The following is a 21,354-nucleotide window of genomic DNA, read 5'->3' as shown; positions in this document are numbered from 1 at the left end:
TTGTTATACATATTCATACTTATGAAAAGATAAACCAAATAAATCTTTTAAGTTATAGAGATTAAAAATTGAAAGTTTATCACTTTGGTCAATAGTTAATATAATTGGACATTACCATTTTGAATATTTAGGATGTGATAACTTTAAATGATTTATTTATTTTATGTGCTTGTACTTTTTGTTGTTAAAAAACTCAAATTTGTAGTGGTTTAGAAACTGAAATAGATTTTTTTAATTGAATTCGAATCGATTCGAATTCGAACTTCATTCTTGAATCGAATTTCGAATTCGAATCCAACTTCAAAATTTCAAAATTCAAATAATTCGATTTGAATAGATTCGAATATTCGAAATTCGATTCGAATAGATTCGAATATTCGAAATTCGATTCGTTGAACACCCCTAGATCTATATCAGTTGTGTACATGCATGCGTGTACATATGCCTATATATACTGTCTATGTACGTATGTGTGTGTAAAGATGCAAATTTTTGTACATGTGTGTGCTTGTATATGTATAAACAATGTAGATACATGTATATGTATATACAATGAGATCAAAAACAGATCAGCAAGAACATGGTAGAACCGTAGAACACAGTCTAGAAGAGTGTAGTTTTGAGATAACTTCTAAAACACTTAGTTAGCTAATCATATGGGTGTTTAAGTTGGAAGAGGTTTGATATATAGTTAAATTAAATATAATAAGAAGGAAAATGCTCTGTTCGTTACTTATAAAACTCTACCGAGCTAGATAGTTCAGCAGAACCGTCAGATTTTAATGATTAGGCAAGTCTTGCTAGTAAAAGGGATCTATAATTTAAAAATCTTTAAGTAGATTGTTGTGTAAAGATCAAACTAAAAAAAGTTACGAGAGTTGGTTTAAGATAGACATATCACCAGACACCAGCAATGTTAATAGTTGACTGCTAAAGAGTTTGATGACTTTAGGATCTATGACTAATTATTCAGGTATAATGATAAAGTACATTTAGTGTTGGAATATGTGTAGGGCTCCATGAGTATTAAGCACAGGCTTTTATCGATTCACAATGTTAGGCTTTATGGCCTTGGATACATGTAATGACATGACACCCATACTCCTAACATCGCCCTCTGTAATAATCATTAAACGTGGTAGTTTTAAACATATATTATATTAAGAAGACTCACTTTGATTTTTGATGTACAGTCATATTCTGCCTTTACTGAAGTTTTTCTATTTCGTAAGTTGATTTTACTCAGGAAAACTGAAGCAGCTTGACTAAAGGATAAGCATCACAGTTGGATATTTTGTGTTTATAGAACACTTTGAGTGGTGTTTTGTGGTATAAGGTATATGATATCAAGCAGTTGACAGGATAAGATGAATTTACAAACACATATGTCTGGACAGTTCTCTGGACAGGTACCTAATCAACCTGTGACTTCAATGTCTGCCGTGCCACATCAGCAAACCATAATGCAAAACTCTGGAGGTCAACGTAGTACACTCCAGATGGATCCTAGTCTTTTCAAAGCTCGGCGTTTTATACAAGAACGAATGTAAGTTTTTCTTTTTTGTATATGCGTGTGCTTATGTACATGTGACATTAAACCCTGATGATGTTTATTATGTTTTTTTGCAGCTTTAAATTTTTAACGCAGCGACAGCAAACTCAGGAGATACCTTCAAAGAAAATGATGGACATTGTCAGACGCTTAGAAGAAGGCCTGTTTAAAACTGCAACCACCAAGGTTATTTTTTATTAATTCACTCATCTTATTTTAAATCAATCTTGGCATACACTTAATTTTCTTTTTTTTGTTATATAGGAGGAATACTTGAATACAGATACACTGGAAAGCCGTTTACATATTTTAATCAAACGCCCCCCTTTGAATAATCACAATCAACAATATCAGCAACAAGGAAATACTTCTGTTCACATGATTCCAAATCCTGGGATGCCTCAAAATGGGAACTCAAGTTTAACTGTTCCATCATCTATCGATAACACGGTACCACCAGCTGTCAACACGGGAAACTTTCTGCCTAATGTTTATCAACAGTCAACGACAAGCTTCTCCAATAATTCAGTTGGAAACAGTTTGATTTCATCAATGGGTGCACAAAGAATGGCCAGTCAGATGATACCTACTCCTGGATTTAATAGTAATAATACTATTAATAATAATAATAGTAGTAGTAGTAGTAGTAGTAGTAGTAGTAGTAATAATAACAATAATAATAATAATAATAATTATAGTAATAACAATAATAATTATAGTACGAGTAATCAATCTTACATGAATATGGATTATTCTCATAGTGCTGTTGGGATGTCAACTATTGACTCTTCAACCGTATCTCAACCACTGCAACAAAAGCAACAAGTTGGTAGTCAAAACAGCAGAATATTACATAGCCTTGGAAGCCATATGGGTGGGGGAATCAGGTCTAGTATCCATCAGAAAGCTAACGGGTTTTCAAATGGGTCAATAAACAACGGTCTAGGAATAATGGGAAATAATTTACCGATTATGAATGGGTCAGGAACCTCAGAAAACTATGTGACAGCTTCTAACTTTGGAAGTAACACTGCTGATTCTTCCCGGCCTGGAAACTTTCATGTTCCCGCAAGTTCTGCTACTTCAATGATGAATCATCCGAACATGAATTCAGCAAGCTTGCATGCATTACATAAAACAAGCGCTCCAATGATGGTGAATCAGTCAAATTTGCTCAACAATCAGCAGATGTCAAACATGAAACCTGTAATTGATCAATCAGCTCAGCATTCACTACAGCAGCAACTTCTTCAAAATCAAAGTCAAAGTCTAGGTCAAAGTCAACAGAAGCAGCAATATCAGCAGAATCAGCATTTTTCTTACGGTCAATCTCAGTTGATACCTGATCCTGGAGGTCAACCACAGGTCTCTGACCAGTTCCCGTCTTCACATACATTTAATCACTTTCAAGAGAACTTTATGGAAGATCAATTTGTTGACACTCAAAATGGTCTTACTAGCTTGATAGGAGGTCAACCAGGGTCTGTAATGCAGGGCCAATGGCATTCAAGGTCTCAAGAAGCGCCTCATGTACCAGGTAACATGTCAGAGCAAAATGTCAAACAAGAATTTAGTCAAAGAATAACGGGTCAAGATCAAGCTCAAGCTCAAAGGAACAATCTTCCTTTAGAAGGATCTATTACTTACCAAAGTGTTGCCAATAAATCAGCAGACCCACCAAATTCTGGGGCTATTTCTAAATCTGTTAATCCAACCCGTGACTTCAAGAAACAACAGAGGTGGTTATTGTTCTTGAAGCATGCTCGCAAGTGTGTTCATCCACCTGGAAAATGTCCAGAAGTCAATTGCTTAACTGCCCAAAAGTTGTTGGATCATATGAAAACATGTACAGATCTGGCTGAATGTCAATTTCCTCGTTGTCGAGGAACAAAGCTTTTAATCCATCATCATAGGCACTGTAGGGATCCTAATTGTCCTGTTTGTGTTCCAGTAAAACGATTTGTACAACTGAAAGGGGCCTCACGTGCAGATTCTAGTGAACATACAATGAAAACGAGTCCATCTGTTGAAACTTCACAAGATTTAAATCCAACTTTGAAACGAATGAAAATAGAATCATCATCATCACAATCTCTAGCTGCTGAAAGTCAAAATCAAGATCAAATTCAAAATTCTGTCGTACCTGTTCCTGTCACCGATGCATCTCATCTTCAGGATCAAATGAATGATACTAATGCGCCTCCTACCAAATCTGAGGTTATGGGTTCTGGGGTAAAATTGGAAATTCCTACGAGCTCTGTGCTTGCAAGTCCCAAGACAGATTATGTGGAAGATTCTGGGAACCAGAAGTCCAAAGTTGCTCCAGCTGTGCCTAATAAGACCACCGGTTTAGCTAAACAAGAGTTTGTCAAGACTGAGATAGAGGCAGATCCAGGCCAGGCCCCACCTAATTTAGGAAATGCAGCACTTCCTGTTGAAACTGTTTCTGGAACCAAATCTGGAAAGGCAAATATAAAGGGAGTATCAATGATAGAATTATTTACACCTGAGCAGGTTCAGGAGCATATCTCTGCTCTCAGGCAGTGGGTTGGCCAGGTGAGATTACTAAATACCCTCGTGCAGTCGTGCCACTTTTTATATTTTGTTTCTTCTCATCATTTTATATCCGTTTATTTGTTGTACAGAGCAAAGCGAAAGTAGAAAAGAATCAAGCTCTAGAACATTCAATGAGTGAGAATTCTTGTCAATTGTGTGCGGTTGAAAAACTCACTTTTGAACCACCACCTACATACTGCACGCCTTGTGGTGCTCGAATTAAAAGAAATGCAATGTTTTACACTGTTGGGACGGGTGACATCCGACACTATTTTTGTATACCCTGCTACAATGAAGCCCGTGGCGATACTATTAATGTTGACGGAACCAATGTTTTGAAAGCTCGGTTGGAGAAAAAGAAAAATGACGAGAAAACCGAAGAATGGGTATGCATCTGTGATATATGCGTAAATACATATATGTTGTCTGAATAATTGTTTTATCTTTTGTTGGTTTTTTGCAGTGGGTTCAGTGTGACAGATGTGAAGCATGGCAGCATCAGATATGTGCATTATTTAATGGTAGAAGAAATGATGGTGGGCAAGCCGAGTACACGTGTCCAAATTGTTATGTAGAGGAAGTTGAAAGAGGAGAAAGAAAGCCGTTACCTCAAAGTGCTGTACTTGGAGCAAAAGATTTACCTAGGACTATACTAAGTGATCACATAGAAAGCAGGTTGTTTGGAAGATTAAAACAGGAGAGACTAGAACGTGCGAGGGTCCAGGGTAAAAGTTATGATGAGGTGATGTCAATTATCATAAGACTTCTAATTTTTAAGTTTTTACATATAGATCAGAATTCTTATTGTTTTTAAAATTTGAATATTTCAGGTTCCTGGAGCAGAATCACTTGTTGTTAGAGTTGTATCGTCTGTTGACAAGAAACTGGAAGTGAAACCACGATTTCTTGAAATCTTTCAAGATGAAAATTACCCTGTTGAGTTTGGGTACAAGTCTAAGGTATTAAAAGTAGTAATATTGCATCATTATTTCTTTTTATGACATCATTCTTATGCCAACCTTGTTTTAGGTAGTTCTGTTGTTTCAAAAAATTGAAGGTGTTGAAGTATGTCTTTTTGGGATGTATGTTCAAGAATTTGGAGCCGGGTGTGAACAGCCAAATCATCGGCGTGTTTATCTTTCATATTTGGATTCAGTCAAGTATTTTAGACCCGAAATTAGGGCTGTTACAGGGGAAGCCCTCCGTACATTTGTATATCATGAAATTCTGGCAAGTTCTTTCTTTGATTTAATCACATACACATTTTAAATCAAATCTTACTTTTTATGCCAACCCATTTTCTTTCTATGTACACAGATAGGTTACTTAGAATATTGCAAAGTACGCGGTTTCACAAGTTGCTACATATGGGCTTGTCCTCCATTAAAGGGTGAAGATTATATCTTGTATTGCCATCCTGAAATTCAAAAGACACCAAAATCTGATAAATTAAGAGAATGGTGAGTCGGTATTATTTCATTAATGTAATTAATACATTATTATTGATGCATATGTATATGTGTATTAGGTATTTATCGATGTTGAGAAAAGCTTCAAAGGAAAGTATTGTAGTCGGTCTCACTAATCTATACGATCATTTTTTTACATCTTCTGGTGAATGCAAAGCTAAAGTAACCGCAGCTCGATTACCTTACTTTGATGGAGATTATTGGCCCGGTGCTGCTGAAGATATGATCTATCAGATTTGTCAAGAGGAAGAAGGAAGAAAAAATAAAAAAGGGCTAGTTAAAAAGTCAATGACAAAAAGAGCTTTGAAAGCTTGTGGTCAAACCGATCTTTCTGGCAATGCATCCAAAGACCTGTTACTAATGCGAAGGGTAATTCATTTTCTTCATAATTATTAAAATCACTAATGTATTCTTACTTACACTATTTGGTACAGCTTGGTGAATCAATATCCCCAATGAAGGAAGATTTCATTATGGTTCACTTGCAACACGCGTGCACGCATTGCTGTATTCTTATGGTATCTGGAAACCGCTGGGTTTGCCATCAGTGCAAAAAGTTTCAGATCTGTGATAAGTAAGCAATATAATATTTATTTTCTAAGTTTATACGTTTTTCAGATAAATGTAATGTGTTTTGCTGTAATTATGACTTGCAGGTGTTATGAAATTGAACAAACACTTGAGGATCGAGAGAGACATCCTATTAATCACAGGGAAAAACATCCTCTTTATCCTGTAAGTTTTTTCAAAATTCAGGTTTCCATTCCAATAATCATAGCTTGATCATATTATTAATTTATGATTGAAAATAATGATAAAATATGCAGGTTGAAATCAATGATGTGCCAGTTGATACAAAAGACAAAGACGATATTCTCGAGAGTGAATTTTTTGACACGCGACAAGCTTTTCTTAGTCTTTGTCAAGGAAATCATTATCAATATGATACGCTTCGTCGTGCAAAACATTCATCAATGATGGTATTATATCATCTTCATAATCCAACCGCACCTGCATTTGTTACAACATGCAACAGATGTCATAATGACATAGAAACCGGACAAGGTTGGCGGTGTGATGTTTGTCCTGACTATGATGTCTGCAGTTCATGTTATCACAAAGATGGAGGTATTGACCATCCTCATAAGTTGACACCTCACCCCTCCATTGCTGAACGCGATGCACAAAACAAAGAAGCTCGCCAACAACGTGTTGTACAGGTATATGCTAAATACACACATATACACACACATACATATACATATACATGTACATTCATACATACATACATACATACATATATACATATATATATATGTGTGTGTGTGTGTGTGTTTGTATAGGGGAGTGCTCAGTTCAGAACCAACAAATACATTGAGAACTATGAGAACTGCATAATGCACTTGTATCCCTTTTTGTAAGTGTTATACAGAAGACACATAACCACTACTCACTATCTCATTAAATCATTAATGCACAACGTACAAGTGATTTATGAGGTTCTCGCATTTCTCAACATAACTGGTTCTGAGAAGAATACATCCCTATGTGTGTGTGTGTGTGTGTGTGTATTCATTTCATTTTTTGTTCTGTTTAGAAAGATTCAAGATTATAACCATATATTATTTTGTTGGTATTGCAGCTTAGGAAAATGCTTGATTTGCTGGTGCACGCGTCTCAATGTCGGTCCCCGCATTGTCAGTATCCAAATTGTAGGAAAGTGAAGGGACTTTTCAGACACGGGATTAATTGCAAAACACGGGCGTCTGGTGGTTGTGTACTTTGCAAGAGAATGTGGTATTTACTTCGACTTCATGCACGCGCATGCAAAGAGTCTCAATGTCATGTACCGCGTTGCAGGTTGGTTTCATTCATAAAAAGATTTAAAGAAGAGTTATTGGATAATGTGGTTGTTTCATTAAAGTGTGTGGATAATGTTTACAGAGATCTAAAGGAGCATTTGAGAAGGCTGCAACAACAGGCTGATAGCAGGCGGCGGGCGGCGGTGATGGAAATGATGAGGCAGCGTGCAGCGGAGGTCGGTGGCAGCAGTGGATGATAACGTTGTAAATATTTAAAAAGATGTATCATAGTGTGTTTTTGAAGAATTTTGAAGCGTGCTGAGGACGACAAAACAAGAATGGTCAACAGTCAACAGATGACACCACATGAGGGTTAATGTTCAACACATGATCATGTTCTTTCATGTGGGTCGGGTCAGTTTTACCTACCATTGATTCTTTGATTCTTGCATCATGTAATGTTGTCAAAATGTACCATAGATTTCGGTTTTCCAATGTAACTTTACATCATGTAATGATAACATTGAAATATATGAACTGATGAATCTATACAATCATAAAATTATATGTTTATGAAGAAAGAGTGGTTAACCATGGGACCAGCTTTTCATGAACCAAATTGGGCCTGTCATCATGAGGGCAGTGTCCAACACCGGGTAAGACCGAAAGGCTGATATTTGGAACTTTAGATGGTAGGGTTGCAAAGTATTTACCGACCGGCCCGTCAAGAGGCGTAAATGGGTCTTCGTCTCCCCACAATATTAAGATGGGAAGTTTAATTTTTGGCATCAACTGAACCGGGTTTGGCCCTAGTGGCCCGGTCACAATGGAGATGAAGGCATCCAGTGCCCCTTCATCAAGAGCTGGTTCCCTGATTATCTGTTTAAAATTTTTAACATTTTATCCTAAACAAAAACATAAAAGATAATAATAATAAATGATTAGTAATTTAGTACCTGTATGAGATCTTCATCTACAGACTCCTTGTTTCCATAAACTGATAATAGAATGTTTCTAAGACTCTCTCTGATTAAGTTGTACAAGTTAATAATATATGTGAAGTAACAAATTTAATAATATAAAATAAAATAGAGAGATGAAAGATGCAATTGCTTTTTGCTTCAACAAAAAATCAATCAACCATAATAAAGGGAATACAAGCTTAATTCGCCAATCATCGACTATCGCCTTATTGTTCATGCCACCCGCACAGTTTAACAGAACAAGCCCTTTAACCAGTGAATTCTGAGCATCTAGTTACAGTAAAAAAAGACACGTTGAACGAAAGATAACGCGATTTGTGTAAACTTAACATAAAACAGACCTGCAGCAGCAATAACACAAGCGAGACTTCCAACAGAGTTCCCGACCAGCACCGTCGGCTTTTGAACAATTTCTTCCAAGAAATCCAATATCAACTGTCATAGTGCATAAGGTTGAATTTTATAAACTTGAATGGAAGTTAGTTGAACATGAACATGCATACAAAGGTAACCAATAAAGAATGATACCTCTGCCCATGCTTCCATGGTATATGGAAAACCCATAGGTTTATCTGAGGCACCGAAACCAAGTAGATCAATGCCATAAACTGTATTGGTCTGAGCCAAAGTTGGGATATTCCTGATAGATGCTTAAACTTTCAGATGACTTCAAACATTTGCTAAAACAATCAGCAGTAGGGTTGTAAACAAACCAAACGTTTAGCGAACATTTCGTGAACCATTTGGCGGGAAGTTCGTTTATGTCCGTTCGTTTAATATAAATGAACGAACATGAACAAGAAATTTTGTTCAATTAGTTAAACAAACGATAAACGTATGGACATAAACAAGAAATTTTGTTCAATTAGTTAAACAAACGAACCTGAACAGAACCCGCCCATTCACTTGTGTCCGTGAGCGTTCTGTAATGTGTTCACGAGCGTTCGTTTGTATATGTTGTTCATGAAAGTTTTGTGTACAATTATTTTTATCTAAACATTTTATATTCTTTAATTTATTACCCCTAACATAAAATAGGAAACCGTATTCTCACATCGATCACATTATTTCCTTAACAAACAAACATGAACAAAGCCTTGTTCGTGTTTGTTCGGTTCGTTTGCAGCCCTAAACAGCAGTGAAGTTTCAATCAAACACACAACTTCGAGCATTAATATCTCATTCATCTTAGCTTCGTTTTAGACACGGTTTGGGTCGTTACGAAATAGTAGAATGAAAACCAGTAAATAATAACTATATTTATAAATATCACATATAATTATTTGAGTCAAAATACCTTTGCCAGTGAGCAACAGAGGCACCAAAACCATGTACAAGAAGCAAGGGCGGGTGACCATTTTGCCCTTGAAATTTCAAGTAATTAATATTATAACCTCTCCACTCCCACTTGCTACATATCTCTTTAATCGTATTCACCTCCAATGGCGTAACAGTCAACACTTGCTCGTCTGTTATCTCACCGCCAGCAGCACTCGTGCTTGCTGTGCTCCTACAAGCGATTGAATTCAAACAATTATTATTATTATTATTATTATTATTATTATTATTACTACTCAGATTGACGCCGTTGATGAATTTCCGTCGGACGTTAACCGGACGACGTTGCAGTGGAACTGGTGGTTGTTGGAGGATAACGGTTGCGGTTGCCGTTAACGCTCCTGCCATTGTCCGTTACTGTTTTGCTTTTGTTTTGTTTTTCAACGGTTTTTTGGGTACCAATTAAAACGGGATGTTGCATTTTACACCCCTAGGGTTAAGAAAATTGATTAATAACCGATCGGCGTCGAAAAACGATAACTTTGTTTTTAGTAATATCGGGTTTTGCCATTCAAAATGGGATGACAGCGTAGCTTGTTGCCCGCTTACCTGTCTCTCTATCGTAGGGGTGTGCACAAAACCGAAAAAACCGAATTAAAACCGATAATACCAAACAAATCGAACCGAAAAAACCAAACCGAATTGATAACCGACGGTTCGGTTTTGAACTTTAGCAAAAACCGGAATATTGGTTTTGGTTCGGTTTTGTATTTGTTAAGAACCAAAAAAACCGAACCGAAACGAAATAACCAAAAAATTCAAATAACCATAACAATTTAACCATAACCATTAAAATTAAATATACCGGCGACCTTATGTTTAGTTTTACATATGGTTAATAACAAATATATGGTTGCTACATATGGTTAATAACTAATTGTACTACTACTTTTAGTTTGATTTTTATTTTTTATTTTAAATGTATCTTTTCTTAGCTTTTAATATTTGAAGCCCAAATATTCAATATTTTATTACTAGTTAGTTTAAAGAGAAAAAAAAAATAACATGCCCAATTTCAGTATCTTGGGTCAAGTGTTTTTTTGCCCAAAATGTTTTGGCTTGATTAGAAAAACCGAAAAAACCGCATTCAAAACCAAACCGAACCCAAAAACCAAAAACCGAAACCGAAACCGAACGGTTTTAAAAATCATAAAACCGAAAGTTTGGTTTTTGGTTCGGTTTTAAGCAATAATCGCACCGAACCACACACGCACACCCCTACTCTATCGTAATTGAATCATTTTATTGTTTTTATTAAATAAATAAATAATATAAATAAGCCTTTTCTTTATTTTAATTAGAGGTGGTATTCTGTGCTACATGACGTCGGCTCAATTAGCTTAAACGAGGTTGGGCAAGAGATAGAGCCTTAGAGTAAGGTTGGATGCTTTTGTGATAGATGAGGAATTGGTTGGATATGTGGTGGAAAGATCATGGGTGTAAAAATCTCGACTGTGGATTAATTATTGATTAATCCCCACTCCACTGATTAGTTTTGGACTAATTGGTCAATGGTCAAATCCAACCAAAATAAGATTAATTGGACTTAGTCAGCATTTTTTGCAAGGTTTCAACCATAATCAACGGATTCTGGCGAGATCCGGTCAAAATCAGCGATTTCTATCGAAATTCCAGCCAATTTCTGGATAAAATGTTTATACGTATATATAATACGACTGAAAATATATGAAACTGGATATTAAAGTCCGATCTAATTAACCCTGATTAATTCCTAATCTACATTCCATTGTCCAACTAACTAGTGGCTACTAAAACTTTGGAAAAGATGCCCTGGGGGAACCATGTATTAAAAAATTAAATTGCAAAACAAGGTCTAGAGAACAAAAGGTATGAAATATAAACATTTTTTCATTTTAATAAAAGGATGATAAGATGGACAAGTTATGTGCCTTTTCAAAACAGGTTCACTTGTAACGAGTCATCTCAGTTACTCTTGTTGAAACCCTTTTTTGTGACAAATGCGAGGAACAATCTCATTTTGATATGCCACCAGAAATCACACATCCAAACACACAAAAAAACATCTTTGATCCCAATCAAGATATCCTTATTTTACGGTTTGAATCATCCAAACAAAAACACAAGTTTCAAACATGTTTATAAAACAATTGGCTTCAAATCAAGTCTCGCAAAAACAAAATACGACCCATGGATGTATTCTCGATCTACTTGGTACCCGACATGAGAGATTGGGCATCAGATACGGATGGTAGCGCCGGGATGGCTCCTTTCTTAGTCGTGCATATCGCTCCACACGCATTAGAAAAGGCTAGTGCCTGCTTCAACTTTGCTTCATCCTATATTTACATTAAAATTTATTAAAAACAACAATTCCGCGTCTTAAATGTTTGGATGTAAGTAACATGCGGGCTTATTACCGTAAAAATAGAAGTGTCTTTCGCCATGGAAACCAACAACGAGCCAACAAAAGAGTCTCCGGCTCCAGTTGTGTCAATGGCCTTCACCGAGTATCCGGGCACCTTTCCCTTAAAGTTCTGCACTCATCAAGATAAGTTTCCATCATACATTTTGTGATTTTGAGATATAATGTATATAACATGTGAAATATTAAAAATCAAAAGGTAACAATACCTTTGTGTAATAACGGCAACCCTTCTCGCCATCGGTAACAACCATAAGCTTCAAACCATCATGCCACAAAGACTTGACCGCATCCTCGTTATCAGGACTCTTTTGTGTCAAGAATTCCACCTCATCATCGCTCACCTACATAAAAAGGGTATTTTTGTCATTTCACATCAAAAAAACCGTGACACGTCAAAATTGTAATATTTAACCGATACCCTACAATACGTTGATGAAATCAGCTTCGTTCCAAATGCTCTTGATGCCTTGCCTGGCGGCCTCAGCAGAAGGCCAGAGTGGAAGGCGAACATTGGGGTCATAAGAGAGCAAGACCCCAGCCTGCTTGGCGGCCTTCATGGCTGCCATGTGGGCAGATCTACATGGCTCAGTGATGAGACTGATCGAGCCATAGTGAAATATCTTGGCTTTCTTGATCAAGTCCATCTTGAGCTCAGACTCTTTTAGAAGCATGTCAGCACTCGGGTTTCTGTAAAACATGAATTCTCTTTCACCATCTTTCTTCAAGGTCACGAACGCTAGAGCCGTCCTAGCATGCTCATCAAACAACACCCCTTCGGCATTCACTCCGTTCTTCTTTAGAATGTCGGCCAACATGTACCCGAATTCATCTTTCCCAACCTACTCACATCAATCAACTAGAAGATGAATCATAATAAAGATGTATTGCACAATATAAGCTTATGTTGTAAAACATACATGCATCAATGAAGCTAGAAATTTGATATAAAATTAATTAATTAATTAAACAAGATCAACAACCATAAAAAGATGAATAAATCAACAACTATAATCATTTAAATGACCACAATCACATTACACATACATTAAACATAACATAAATCAAATTATATAATCCAACGCAAGATCTATATATAGCAAATCATTATGAAAATAAAATGCAAATAAAAATAATGTACACGATCTATATATAATGAATTATGACGTTACCTTGCCAATGAAGGCAGCCGATCCACCGAGCTTAGAGATGGAACATGCAACGTTAGCGGGTGCACCGCCGGGGGCTTTGAGGAATCCTTGGGACTCAGCCAAGGAGACCCCGGCGGTGTCGGGCACGAAATCGATCAACATCTCTCCAAAACATACTATGGTTGAAGAAGCTGCCATTTTTTCACAATGGGAATGAATAATAACATTATGATTATGAATATGGTGAATATATATACAACAAGTGAGAGAAATTAGAGTTTTAATGGGAATATATGTGGGTGAGATGGAGAAATCATGTTTGTTGAAGGATTTTCGGAATGATTATTGAAACGTAAATTTGACTCTTTATTTATGCCTTATTTTTTTCTTTTTATTTGCTTTATGGTTTGTAATTATGGGAGCATGAGGAGATTTTAAATATATTTAATCATATATTATGGATAGAGTTTTAATAACGTTTAATGGATTAGTTTAAAACAATATTATTATTATTATCCGTTTAAAGTTCAAACTGGTTGGCTTTGTGGAACAACCGAACAACATTATCCTAAAAACATCCAACCAACGGTTTTTTATCTTACAAATACACTTTTTACTTTTTAATAACTGTAGCTCTTCTTATTTTTAATCTCTTTAATTAAAAATGTATGAATTTTTGGATCCAAATCCATCACCTAAAAGGAGAATGCGTTAATGTGGTTGCAACAACACACCAACTTTCTTTTTTTAGACATCCATTTTGATGAATGTTGGTAATTAGTAATTTAGTAATTATGTATACGACCCGGTATAAGATTATAAGATTATAAATAGGAAAATATTACGTGAAGGAAGGAGCAGAAATTTTTTTAATTTACTTTGGGCGCACTAATTTCGTACTTTACATCAAGTTGACAAGTTTTCAAGACAAGTGATGCAGAATTATCTTCTATATTTAAAAGCCCTTGAATCATCTATTTATTTATCTTTATCTTTTTATTAGTATTTATTATCTATTTGTCTATTTATCATTATTTGTTTCTTGTTAGTTATCTCTAGGGGGTGTGTAGTGGTAAGGAGAAAGGGGCGGCAAAGTGAAGTTTTGAGGCGATAAGTTGAGGGAACACCGTCCCTGGCTACAAATGGGCGAAATGTTGGGGGGGGGGGGGAGGAGCGACATGCAATTCTCGCCGTGTGGTGTTTTTGTTTTATTATTATTATATGTTTGTGTGTACGTGGGGATATATATATATATATATATATATATATATATATATATATATATATATATATATATATATATATATATAAACGAAAACCCAAAAATCCTAGGTGTCGCGATGTGGTCGCTCCCCCATTTTTTAGAGTCACCAGATTTTCTTGATTTTTAAATGGAGACTTATTATGCATTTGACACGAATTCACGGGTATGTGTCTTATCAGACCCATATATTTCTTAAACGGGTTATAACATCTCATTAAATTAAAAACTAACTTCACTAAATATATGATATAATAATCCTATAAAGTAGGGATATACCAAAAATTAATATATGACTTATTTAAAAAAGATATATATTATTTATAATTAAAAAACCAATTTGTAATAAAAAAATAAACGAGTCTTTAGTCTCATCAAACACATATAGCTTTTAAATCGGGTTATAACATCTCATCTATTTGTGAAATAATTTATCATCAAACCATAAGTATATTATTAACTTTCATACAATAAAAAAGATAAAAATTCAAAAAATAAATAAATATTAGAAATAAATAATATAAAACAACCCCCGTAATACGGGGGGATAAAAACTAGTATATATATATATATAGGGGATGGATCATGCGAGAAGTAATATTATAGCGAGAAGTGCGAGAAGTAAATCTCAACCATATATCCCGTGTAATCAACGGTCTGAAATAGAAAATGACATTTTTTTGTAAATACAAAGATGCTATTATAACACTTTTTATATAAAAAGGGTAAAATAGTCTTATATGTGTAGAATTAAATAAAGAAAACATTTATATCTTAATTAGTTTCCATAAATTTTGCTTAATCATCTCTCTTTCATTCCAACCGTCATAATCAATTTCAAAGCAAAAAAATTACAAAATCTTCTATTCTTATGAGATGATTCAGTTTGCTGGCATATAAGAAAAGATTCCCTTCATCGTAGTTTGTCTGAGTAATTCTCAATAGAAATTGGGCGTTTTCGATATTAGATTTGTGGAGTACCCTACACAATGTTGTAGTTGTTGGATTATATTATTATTATGTTCTTTTTTTGGATGGTTATTATTATTATTATTATGTTTTTTTTATGGTTTATTCAATACAAGCAGTTTGTTATGGTGCATTGTTTATGGTTATTTATTATGTTAGATGGTAGCTTTATACAAACAATGTATGCATTTGGTGATGTTTTTCTTTGTGTGTATGTTGGTTACTTGATGGTTGCTAGTTGTATATATTAGATTATGTAATTTGTTATTTTTGCATCTGTAAAATGTTTGTATGTAGTTCTGTTGCGTTGGTGTTCCATTGAGAAAGAAAGGCAAAAAAAACTTACTAACTAAACTATATGCTTTGGGTTAGTATTTAGATGTTTGGTTACTAAAGTAATTGTTTGGTGTATGATTTAAATTCTCTATACTTGGCATATAGAATTGTGATGTGTAGGGGTTATTTGTTAATTGTGTAGGCTGTGTAGGTTTTAATTTAATTATACATTGTGTTTTGCTTAGGTTGTGAAGGTATATTTGCAAATTGTGTAAGTATTAATTTGAGCCCAAATTATGTTATGTGTAGGTTGTGAAAGGTATATATGCAAATTGTGTAACCTGTGTAGGTTGTTTAGGAGTTAAGTTTCATATATGTAGGGTTATTAAAGGTTGTGTAGGGATATATTAGTTGCGTATATGTAGCATGATTAATTGTCTAGTTAGTGTAATAATTTGTACATGTATGTGTAGGAATATCCCTACACAACTGATAAAGAAATCTCAAATTTCCTACGTTGTACATTATGAGTTATATGATGATCGGCGTATGTGGTATTATTTGCAAATAATGTAGGGTGTGTAGGTATTAATTTAAGTATACATTGTGTTATGTGTAGGTTAAGGCATATCTGCAAATTGTGTATGTAGGTATTAATTTGAGCCCAAATTATGTTATATGTAGGTTGTTTAGGAGTTAATTTGCATATATAGAGATATTAATGGTTGTGAAGGGATATATTAGTTGCATATGTGTAGCATGATTAATTATCTGATTAGTGTAATTATTTGTATGTGTGTGTATGCATAGGAATATCCCTAACAGCTGTTTAAAAATCTCAAAGTTCCTATACTATGCATTATGAATAATATGATGATTGATGTAGGCGGTATTATAAACTAAGTGTAGAATGTGTATGTGCACTTATATTTCGTACAGTGATGAGTCGCTACCAAGAGATGGCAAAAATGAAAAGATTCGATAACATGTCAAATTTTGATTTAAATACATGTCAAATTGGGTTGGGTTATCACCAAAGTTTGTTTTGTTCACTATTTGAATTTTATAAATAGTTAATGAATTAAATAGGAGTAATATCTATATTATAAAAACAAAAATGAAATTGTTTTACAGATTTTAAGTGTTGGATTTAAGTACATGTATATTTGTACTACTGTACTATGTGAAATGTAATTTATGTTTACTAATATGATGATATGTAGGTATTCTATATATTTGTTTATAGTGTATGGTAATAATACTTCTAATATAAAAACTAGTTACATTAATGTTTAATGTTTTATAAACTTTGGTTTGTTTTATTGTAAAAACATAATAACATAATTTTGATGCTCAAAGGTTACCCCGTAAAAGATGGAGGCTCGGTTAAGACATAAATGCTAAAGAATCATATATTTCGAAGCTTATAAATTCAAGATTCAAGATGATTGTTTTGTTGATAAAGGAGTATGCACAGAATTACTAGTCTATTTATTGGGTTTTACATAAACAATATAATGTTTTATTAATTCATTTTGACATGTTTGTATGATTTGGAAAAAAATTGAACTCATAAGTACCAGATAACCTTTATAGTTTAATGATTTTGTTAAATTGTGTAAGATTAATGACAATACAAGTTTTTTATTGTGGTTCGTGAAACAAAAATAATTCAAACCTACCCCTTGATCATATAAGTACAATTTATGGTATGATGGCATCCGAAAATTAAAAGGAATCTATGACGATAGTAATACAAATTCATTCTAATAATATCAATGACATTATTAAAATGAATATTGCAAATGATTGAGCTCATATTCTAATTCTTAAAATTGAAACTCTAAACATAATTAAATTAGTATCTTGAAATTGAATCCCCTACCCGTATTGAATTATTGAAACTGAATCTTGATGTTGATTTACATGGAGGAGACCATATCGTTTTGTATTGGTTGGGTTAAGTCAATGTAGTTAAAGATGAAATAATAAAATTAATGGATTGTAACTTACTTAAGTGTGATTAGTTACCAAAAAAAATATAACTAACATTTTACTAAAATACCCATTTATTTAAATAATACAAAAATAAAAAGAAAATTTATGATTGGTCTAATTCACTTTTCGCACTTCTCTCTATAAGAATCATTTCTGAAATGAACCAAAACCTATATATATATATATATATATATATATATATATATATATATATATATATATATATAGATTGGGCTAGAACACCATTACACCCAAAAACAAAAACCTACAATTTACTGACTGGGCGCCACGTGTCGCAATTCGTCTCAATTTGTAGCTCATCCACCACACATAGCCTAATTGGAACACTTTAAATGCTTAAAAAGAGAATTATCGTTTAAGGAGTTAGTTTTCCTATTATTGAATTAATCTTCAAGAATTTTGAGCCATTTGATTGCTATTCAATATGCATTATTTGGCATTAGAGCTTAAGGTTCTAGGTTATCTAGACGACAATTATGTATAGAATTGATGGTTTTGATTCTCGTGGAACAAATGTTTTCCTATTTATATGATTACCATGGTGGACGACAATTATGTTAAACCGGAAAAACTAAAGACAAGCAAATAACTTCACACAACCATATTATTATTAGTTTGACCATTTTAACTAACAAAGATAACAACATCCAAATTGATTATGGATACTGATCATACAATATTAGAAACCAGATTCAACACTAAAATCAAACGATTAAACGACTTTAGCACGAGTTTAGCAAACAGTTTTAACACATAAAAGCTGAATATATCCGACTGATCACTCGAACTTGTAATGCTTATCAACAGTTTCTGAAACGTCCCAAGTGCAACTCATACCCTTAGGGAACACCACCAAGTCGCCAGCGCCGATCTCCACAGCCTCGTCGGAGCCTTCAGGGTAAACCTTCACCTTCCCTTTCAGAAGGTAGCATGTCTCTTTCGCCGAATATGTCCATGGAAATTTGCTCGGATCACATCCCCACCTATAACACACACACACACACTTTCCACATCAGTCTTCCTTAACAAATTTGTTCGGATTCGACTTCTAGGGTTTCAAATTTCAAACAGAAAACGACAATTGAAAGTAGAGGTGAAAATACTACTCAAGCAGTTTATGGACTATCGGAGTATCGGTTATTAACCGAACTGGTTTTTCCTTCAAAAGGTCAAAATAACCAGTTAATCTCAATAACCGATATCACCAAGGGAGAAAATGAGACGAGACTCGTGAGCTTGGATCGATAAAAAGCTCGAAATAAGCCAAGCCTCAAGTCAAGCTCGTTCAGTTATCGAGCCTAAGCTCGAGCCTTGTATAGGAAGCTCATTTAGGCTCATATAGCCATAATGAACCTTGTGTACTTTTAAGTCTGACCACTTTTGGACCTAGACCTCTGTGTATTAATTTCACACTACGCAAGTACACAGCCGAGATCTAGCCGAGCTTAGGCTTGTTCAAGGTTTATCTCAAAAGATATAAATATAATTAAAAACCTATATAAACTAATTAATAAATAGCAAACCGCTCGGATCGATAAAAAGCTCGTTTAGTTATCGAGCTGGAGCTCGAGCCTTGTATGGGAAGCTCGTTTAGGCCCGTCGAGCCATAATGAACCTCGTGTATTTTTAAATTTGACCCCTTTTAGACTTCTGCGTATGAATTTCACACTGCACAGCTGAGCTTATAGGCTCGTTTAAGGTTTTTCTCAAAATATATAATAAAAGCTAAAACGTATATAAATTAACTAATAAAAATAAACGAGTCAAGCCCGAGCTCGAAAAACAACTTACAAGCCAAACTCGAGCTTCTAAATAAAAGTTCGAAACAAACAAGCTGAGCTTCAGCCGAGCTTATAGGCTCGCTTAAGGTTTTTCTCAAAATATATAATAAAAACTAAAACGTATGTAAATTAACTAATAAAAATAAACGAGTCAAGCCCGAGCTTGAAAAACAACTTACGAGTCAAGCTCGAGCTTCAGAAAAGAAGCTCGAAACTGAGCTTGAGCTCTCGTAAGTCAAAACAAGTCTAGGCAAGCTCGGGCTCGGCTCATTAACATCCTGTATTTCAGTTACTACCTGGTTTTTGAGTAAACAATCACTAACCTATGAAACCGGTTAACCGATAATAACCCAATTTAGTAACTGACCTTATTAACCTATATTCGGGTAACCCGTTACCCGTCTCTAACCTATGGTTATTATTTATTAACGGGTTCCGGTCTCGGGTCATAAATCAAGAAACAAGAGAGTGAAGTAAAAGAGTAATTACTTGGGCCAAGATCTAACACCAAGGTCAGTAAGCTTTGATTCCGTTGGGTTTTTAACGATCTTAATTCCCAATTTCTCTACAGTAGTCATGGTTTCTGAAGAAGCTTTGATGATTCCGTGATAACGGCGAGTGTTATAGTTATAATAAACCCTAGCTGTGGATTTACAAAATGAAGAAGAAGAAGGAGTGTTTGGTTGCGGGTTTAAGGTTGTGATAACAGGGAATAGGAACTAATTTGGGTGATTGGATGGTAATATGGAAAGCGAGGCATGACATGTTTGAAACAAATAATGAACTTGGTTATAGGATTTTTAAATTTGTGCACCTATGCATCTTTTGTTTGCTAATGTTAGCCACTAAAATCTTATCATTATGCTTCCTTTGGTTGAATACAATAGTTGGGTTATATAGTGTTAGGCAATACAAGTTTAGAATAAATATGACAGGTAAAAATAGGATAAAGCCAGATCGAGTTGTTTTAACGTATGTTAAAATGGGTGTAACTTTAATAAAGTTGGCTTACATGTTATTGCATGGCACTATGGTGTAACTTGGTAGATTAATGGCTTGAAAATATCTATATTATTTAATTTAATTAAATGTGTAGATGTTAGGATCGATAGGGTTTGCTTTGAACACTAACATCTAGCCATAGTTGTTTGGAATGATATCAAATGATATTGCAATGAAGAACATAGCAGATTATGATTAAGGTTATGTGGTCATTTTAAAAATAGACAAAGAACACAATGGTTCTTACCAAGTTTAATTCATTATCATTCATCGATTAATTCAATGAAGTAAACTGCAAGTTAAGATTGATATTCTCTTATCTAACCTCATCACATTCACGTCGTACAAACGACACAAAGAAACTTACTCTATAATTCTCTCCTAATCGTATCTCTAATTACACACTATCTTCAAGTTATATTGTCAAAATACACATGCCAATCTCTATAGTGATAATCAATGAAGTTTTCCATTAGTGACAACTAATATAAGAAGTATGTTGAATATAAGTGGAAATGTCAATCAATGCGAACTTAGTGTATCTTTAGCATCACTGGTAACTTGCTTCGATTATAACTATGTCCTTAGCAACAACTCCACTTTAGTTGTAACTTCGTTCAATCGTAACTATTATATGTTAAGTGTCCTCGGGACAGTCTCGGATTTAGCAATAACTCTTTCTATTGACCATATTCAATAGCAAAACCCATTTGTTAAAACTCCTATCTTTTAGACTAACCAGTTGAAGAAACACTAACCGGACCCCGGGCAGATTACTGGTAACCTGGGGG

General features: G+C 34.5%; 4 protein-coding genes and 1 long non-coding RNA gene across 5 annotated transcripts; 1 reads left to right on the top strand and 4 right to left on the bottom strand.

Annotated features, from left to right (window-relative positions):
- Positions 1–904: 904 nt before the first annotated feature.
- LOC143587462 (histone acetyltransferase HAC1-like) lies at positions 905–7,958 on the top strand. The gene is made up of 14 exons (XM_077068747.1): positions 905–1,546; positions 1,630–1,738; positions 1,817–4,108; positions 4,198–4,494; positions 4,572–4,850; positions 4,939–5,067; positions 5,138–5,342; positions 5,430–5,568; positions 5,637–5,946; positions 6,012–6,151; positions 6,234–6,312; positions 6,405–6,797; positions 7,220–7,437; positions 7,522–7,958. The coding sequence occupies exons 1-14, from the start codon at positions 1,368–1,370 to the stop codon at positions 7,634–7,636; spliced, it is 4,884 nt and encodes a 1,627-aa protein (XP_076924862.1). The 5' UTR covers positions 905–1,367; the 3' UTR covers positions 7,637–7,958.
- Positions 7,836–8,407, bottom strand: LOC143587464 (uncharacterized). Its single transcript, XR_013144894.1, has 2 exons — positions 8,336–8,407; positions 7,836–8,258 (listed from the first exon to the last, which is right to left on the bottom strand). It is a non-coding gene; the product is annotated as an uncharacterized LOC143587464 (long non-coding RNA).
- Positions 8,408–8,423: 16 nt separating this feature from the next.
- LOC143587474 (pheophytinase, chloroplastic-like) lies at positions 8,424–10,048 on the bottom strand. The gene is made up of 4 exons (XM_077068756.1): positions 9,660–10,048; positions 8,891–9,002; positions 8,704–8,797; positions 8,424–8,632 (listed from the first exon to the last, which is right to left on the bottom strand). Exons 1-4 carry the CDS (start codon positions 10,046–10,048, stop codon positions 8,424–8,426), a joined length of 804 nt encoding a protein of 267 aa, XP_076924871.1.
- Positions 10,049–11,838: 1,790 nt separating this feature from the next.
- Positions 11,839–13,485, bottom strand: LOC143587463 (putative fructokinase-5). Its single transcript, XM_077068748.1, has 5 exons — positions 13,277–13,485; positions 12,536–12,946; positions 12,314–12,448; positions 12,100–12,216; positions 11,839–12,018 (listed from the first exon to the last, which is right to left on the bottom strand). The coding sequence occupies exons 1-5, from the start codon at positions 13,451–13,453 to the stop codon at positions 11,887–11,889; spliced, it is 972 nt and encodes a 323-aa protein (XP_076924863.1). The 5' UTR covers positions 13,454–13,485; the 3' UTR covers positions 11,839–11,886.
- A 5,001-nt stretch (positions 13,486–18,486) lies between these two features.
- On the bottom strand, positions 18,487–20,315 carry LOC143587468 (uncharacterized). The gene is made up of 2 exons (XM_077068751.1): positions 20,051–20,315; positions 18,487–18,763 (listed from the first exon to the last, which is right to left on the bottom strand). Exons 1-2 carry the CDS (start codon positions 20,137–20,139, stop codon positions 18,559–18,561), a joined length of 294 nt encoding a protein of 97 aa, XP_076924866.1. The 5' UTR covers positions 20,140–20,315; the 3' UTR covers positions 18,487–18,558.
- Positions 20,316–21,354: the final 1,039 nt, after the last annotated feature.

This window comes from Bidens hawaiensis, unplaced genomic scaffold (genome assembly GCF_021521415.1).
Source record: "Bidens hawaiensis isolate Kalapana, Puna unplaced genomic scaffold, B.hawaiensis_p1.1 tig00035523_1, whole genome shotgun sequence".
NCBI lineage: Eukaryota > Viridiplantae > Streptophyta > Magnoliopsida > Asterales > Asteraceae > Bidens > Bidens hawaiensis.
This window is presented reverse-complemented; position numbering and strand designations above follow the sequence as displayed.

What these genes read in the sequence shown, in the direction of transcription:
- LOC143587462 (XM_077068747.1), top strand. Translation starts at nt 1,368, where the DNA reads ATGAATTTACAAACACATATGTCTGGACAGTTCTCTGGACAGGTACCT. An exon ending in CGTTTTATACAAGAACGAAT is followed by an intron (nt 1,547 to 1,629) that starts GTAAGTTTTTCT and finishes GTTTTTTTGCAG; the next exon opens with CTTTAAATTTTTAACGCAGC. An exon ending in GCCAACAACGTGTTGTACAG is followed by an intron (nt 6,798 to 7,219) that starts GTATATGCTAAA and finishes TTGGTATTGCAG; the next exon opens with CTTAGGAAAATGCTTGATTT.
- LOC143587474 (XM_077068756.1), bottom strand. Translation starts at nt 10,048, where the DNA reads ATGGCAGGAGCGTTAACGGCAACCGCAACCGTTATCCTCCAACAACCA. An exon ending in CCATGGAAGCATGGGCAGAG is followed by an intron (nt 8,798 to 8,890) that starts GTATCATTCTTT and finishes GCACTATGACAG; the next exon opens with TTGATATTGGATTTCTTGGA. An exon ending in TTGTGTTATTGCTGCTGCAG is followed by an intron (nt 8,633 to 8,703) that starts GTCTGTTTTATG and finishes TACTGTAACTAG; the next exon opens with ATGCTCAGAATTCACTGGTT.
- LOC143587463 (XM_077068748.1), bottom strand. Translation starts at nt 13,453, where the DNA reads ATGGCAGCTTCTTCAACCATAGTATGTTTTGGAGAGATGTTGATCGAT. An exon ending in ACGAAGCTGATTTCATCAAC is followed by an intron (nt 12,449 to 12,535) that starts GTATTGTAGGGT and finishes CTTTTTATGTAG; the next exon opens with GTGAGCGATGATGAGGTGGA. An exon ending in AAGACACTTCTATTTTTACG is followed by an intron (nt 12,019 to 12,099) that starts GTAATAAGCCCG and finishes ATGTAAATATAG; the next exon opens with GATGAAGCAAAGTTGAAGCA.
- LOC143587468 (XM_077068751.1), bottom strand. Translation starts at nt 20,139, where the DNA reads ATGACTACTGTAGAGAAATTGGGAATTAAGATCGTTAAAAACCCAACG. An exon ending in GGTGTTAGATCTTGGCCCAA is followed by an intron (nt 18,764 to 20,050) that starts GTAATTACTCTT and finishes TGTGTGTTATAG; the next exon opens with GTGGGGATGTGATCCGAGCA.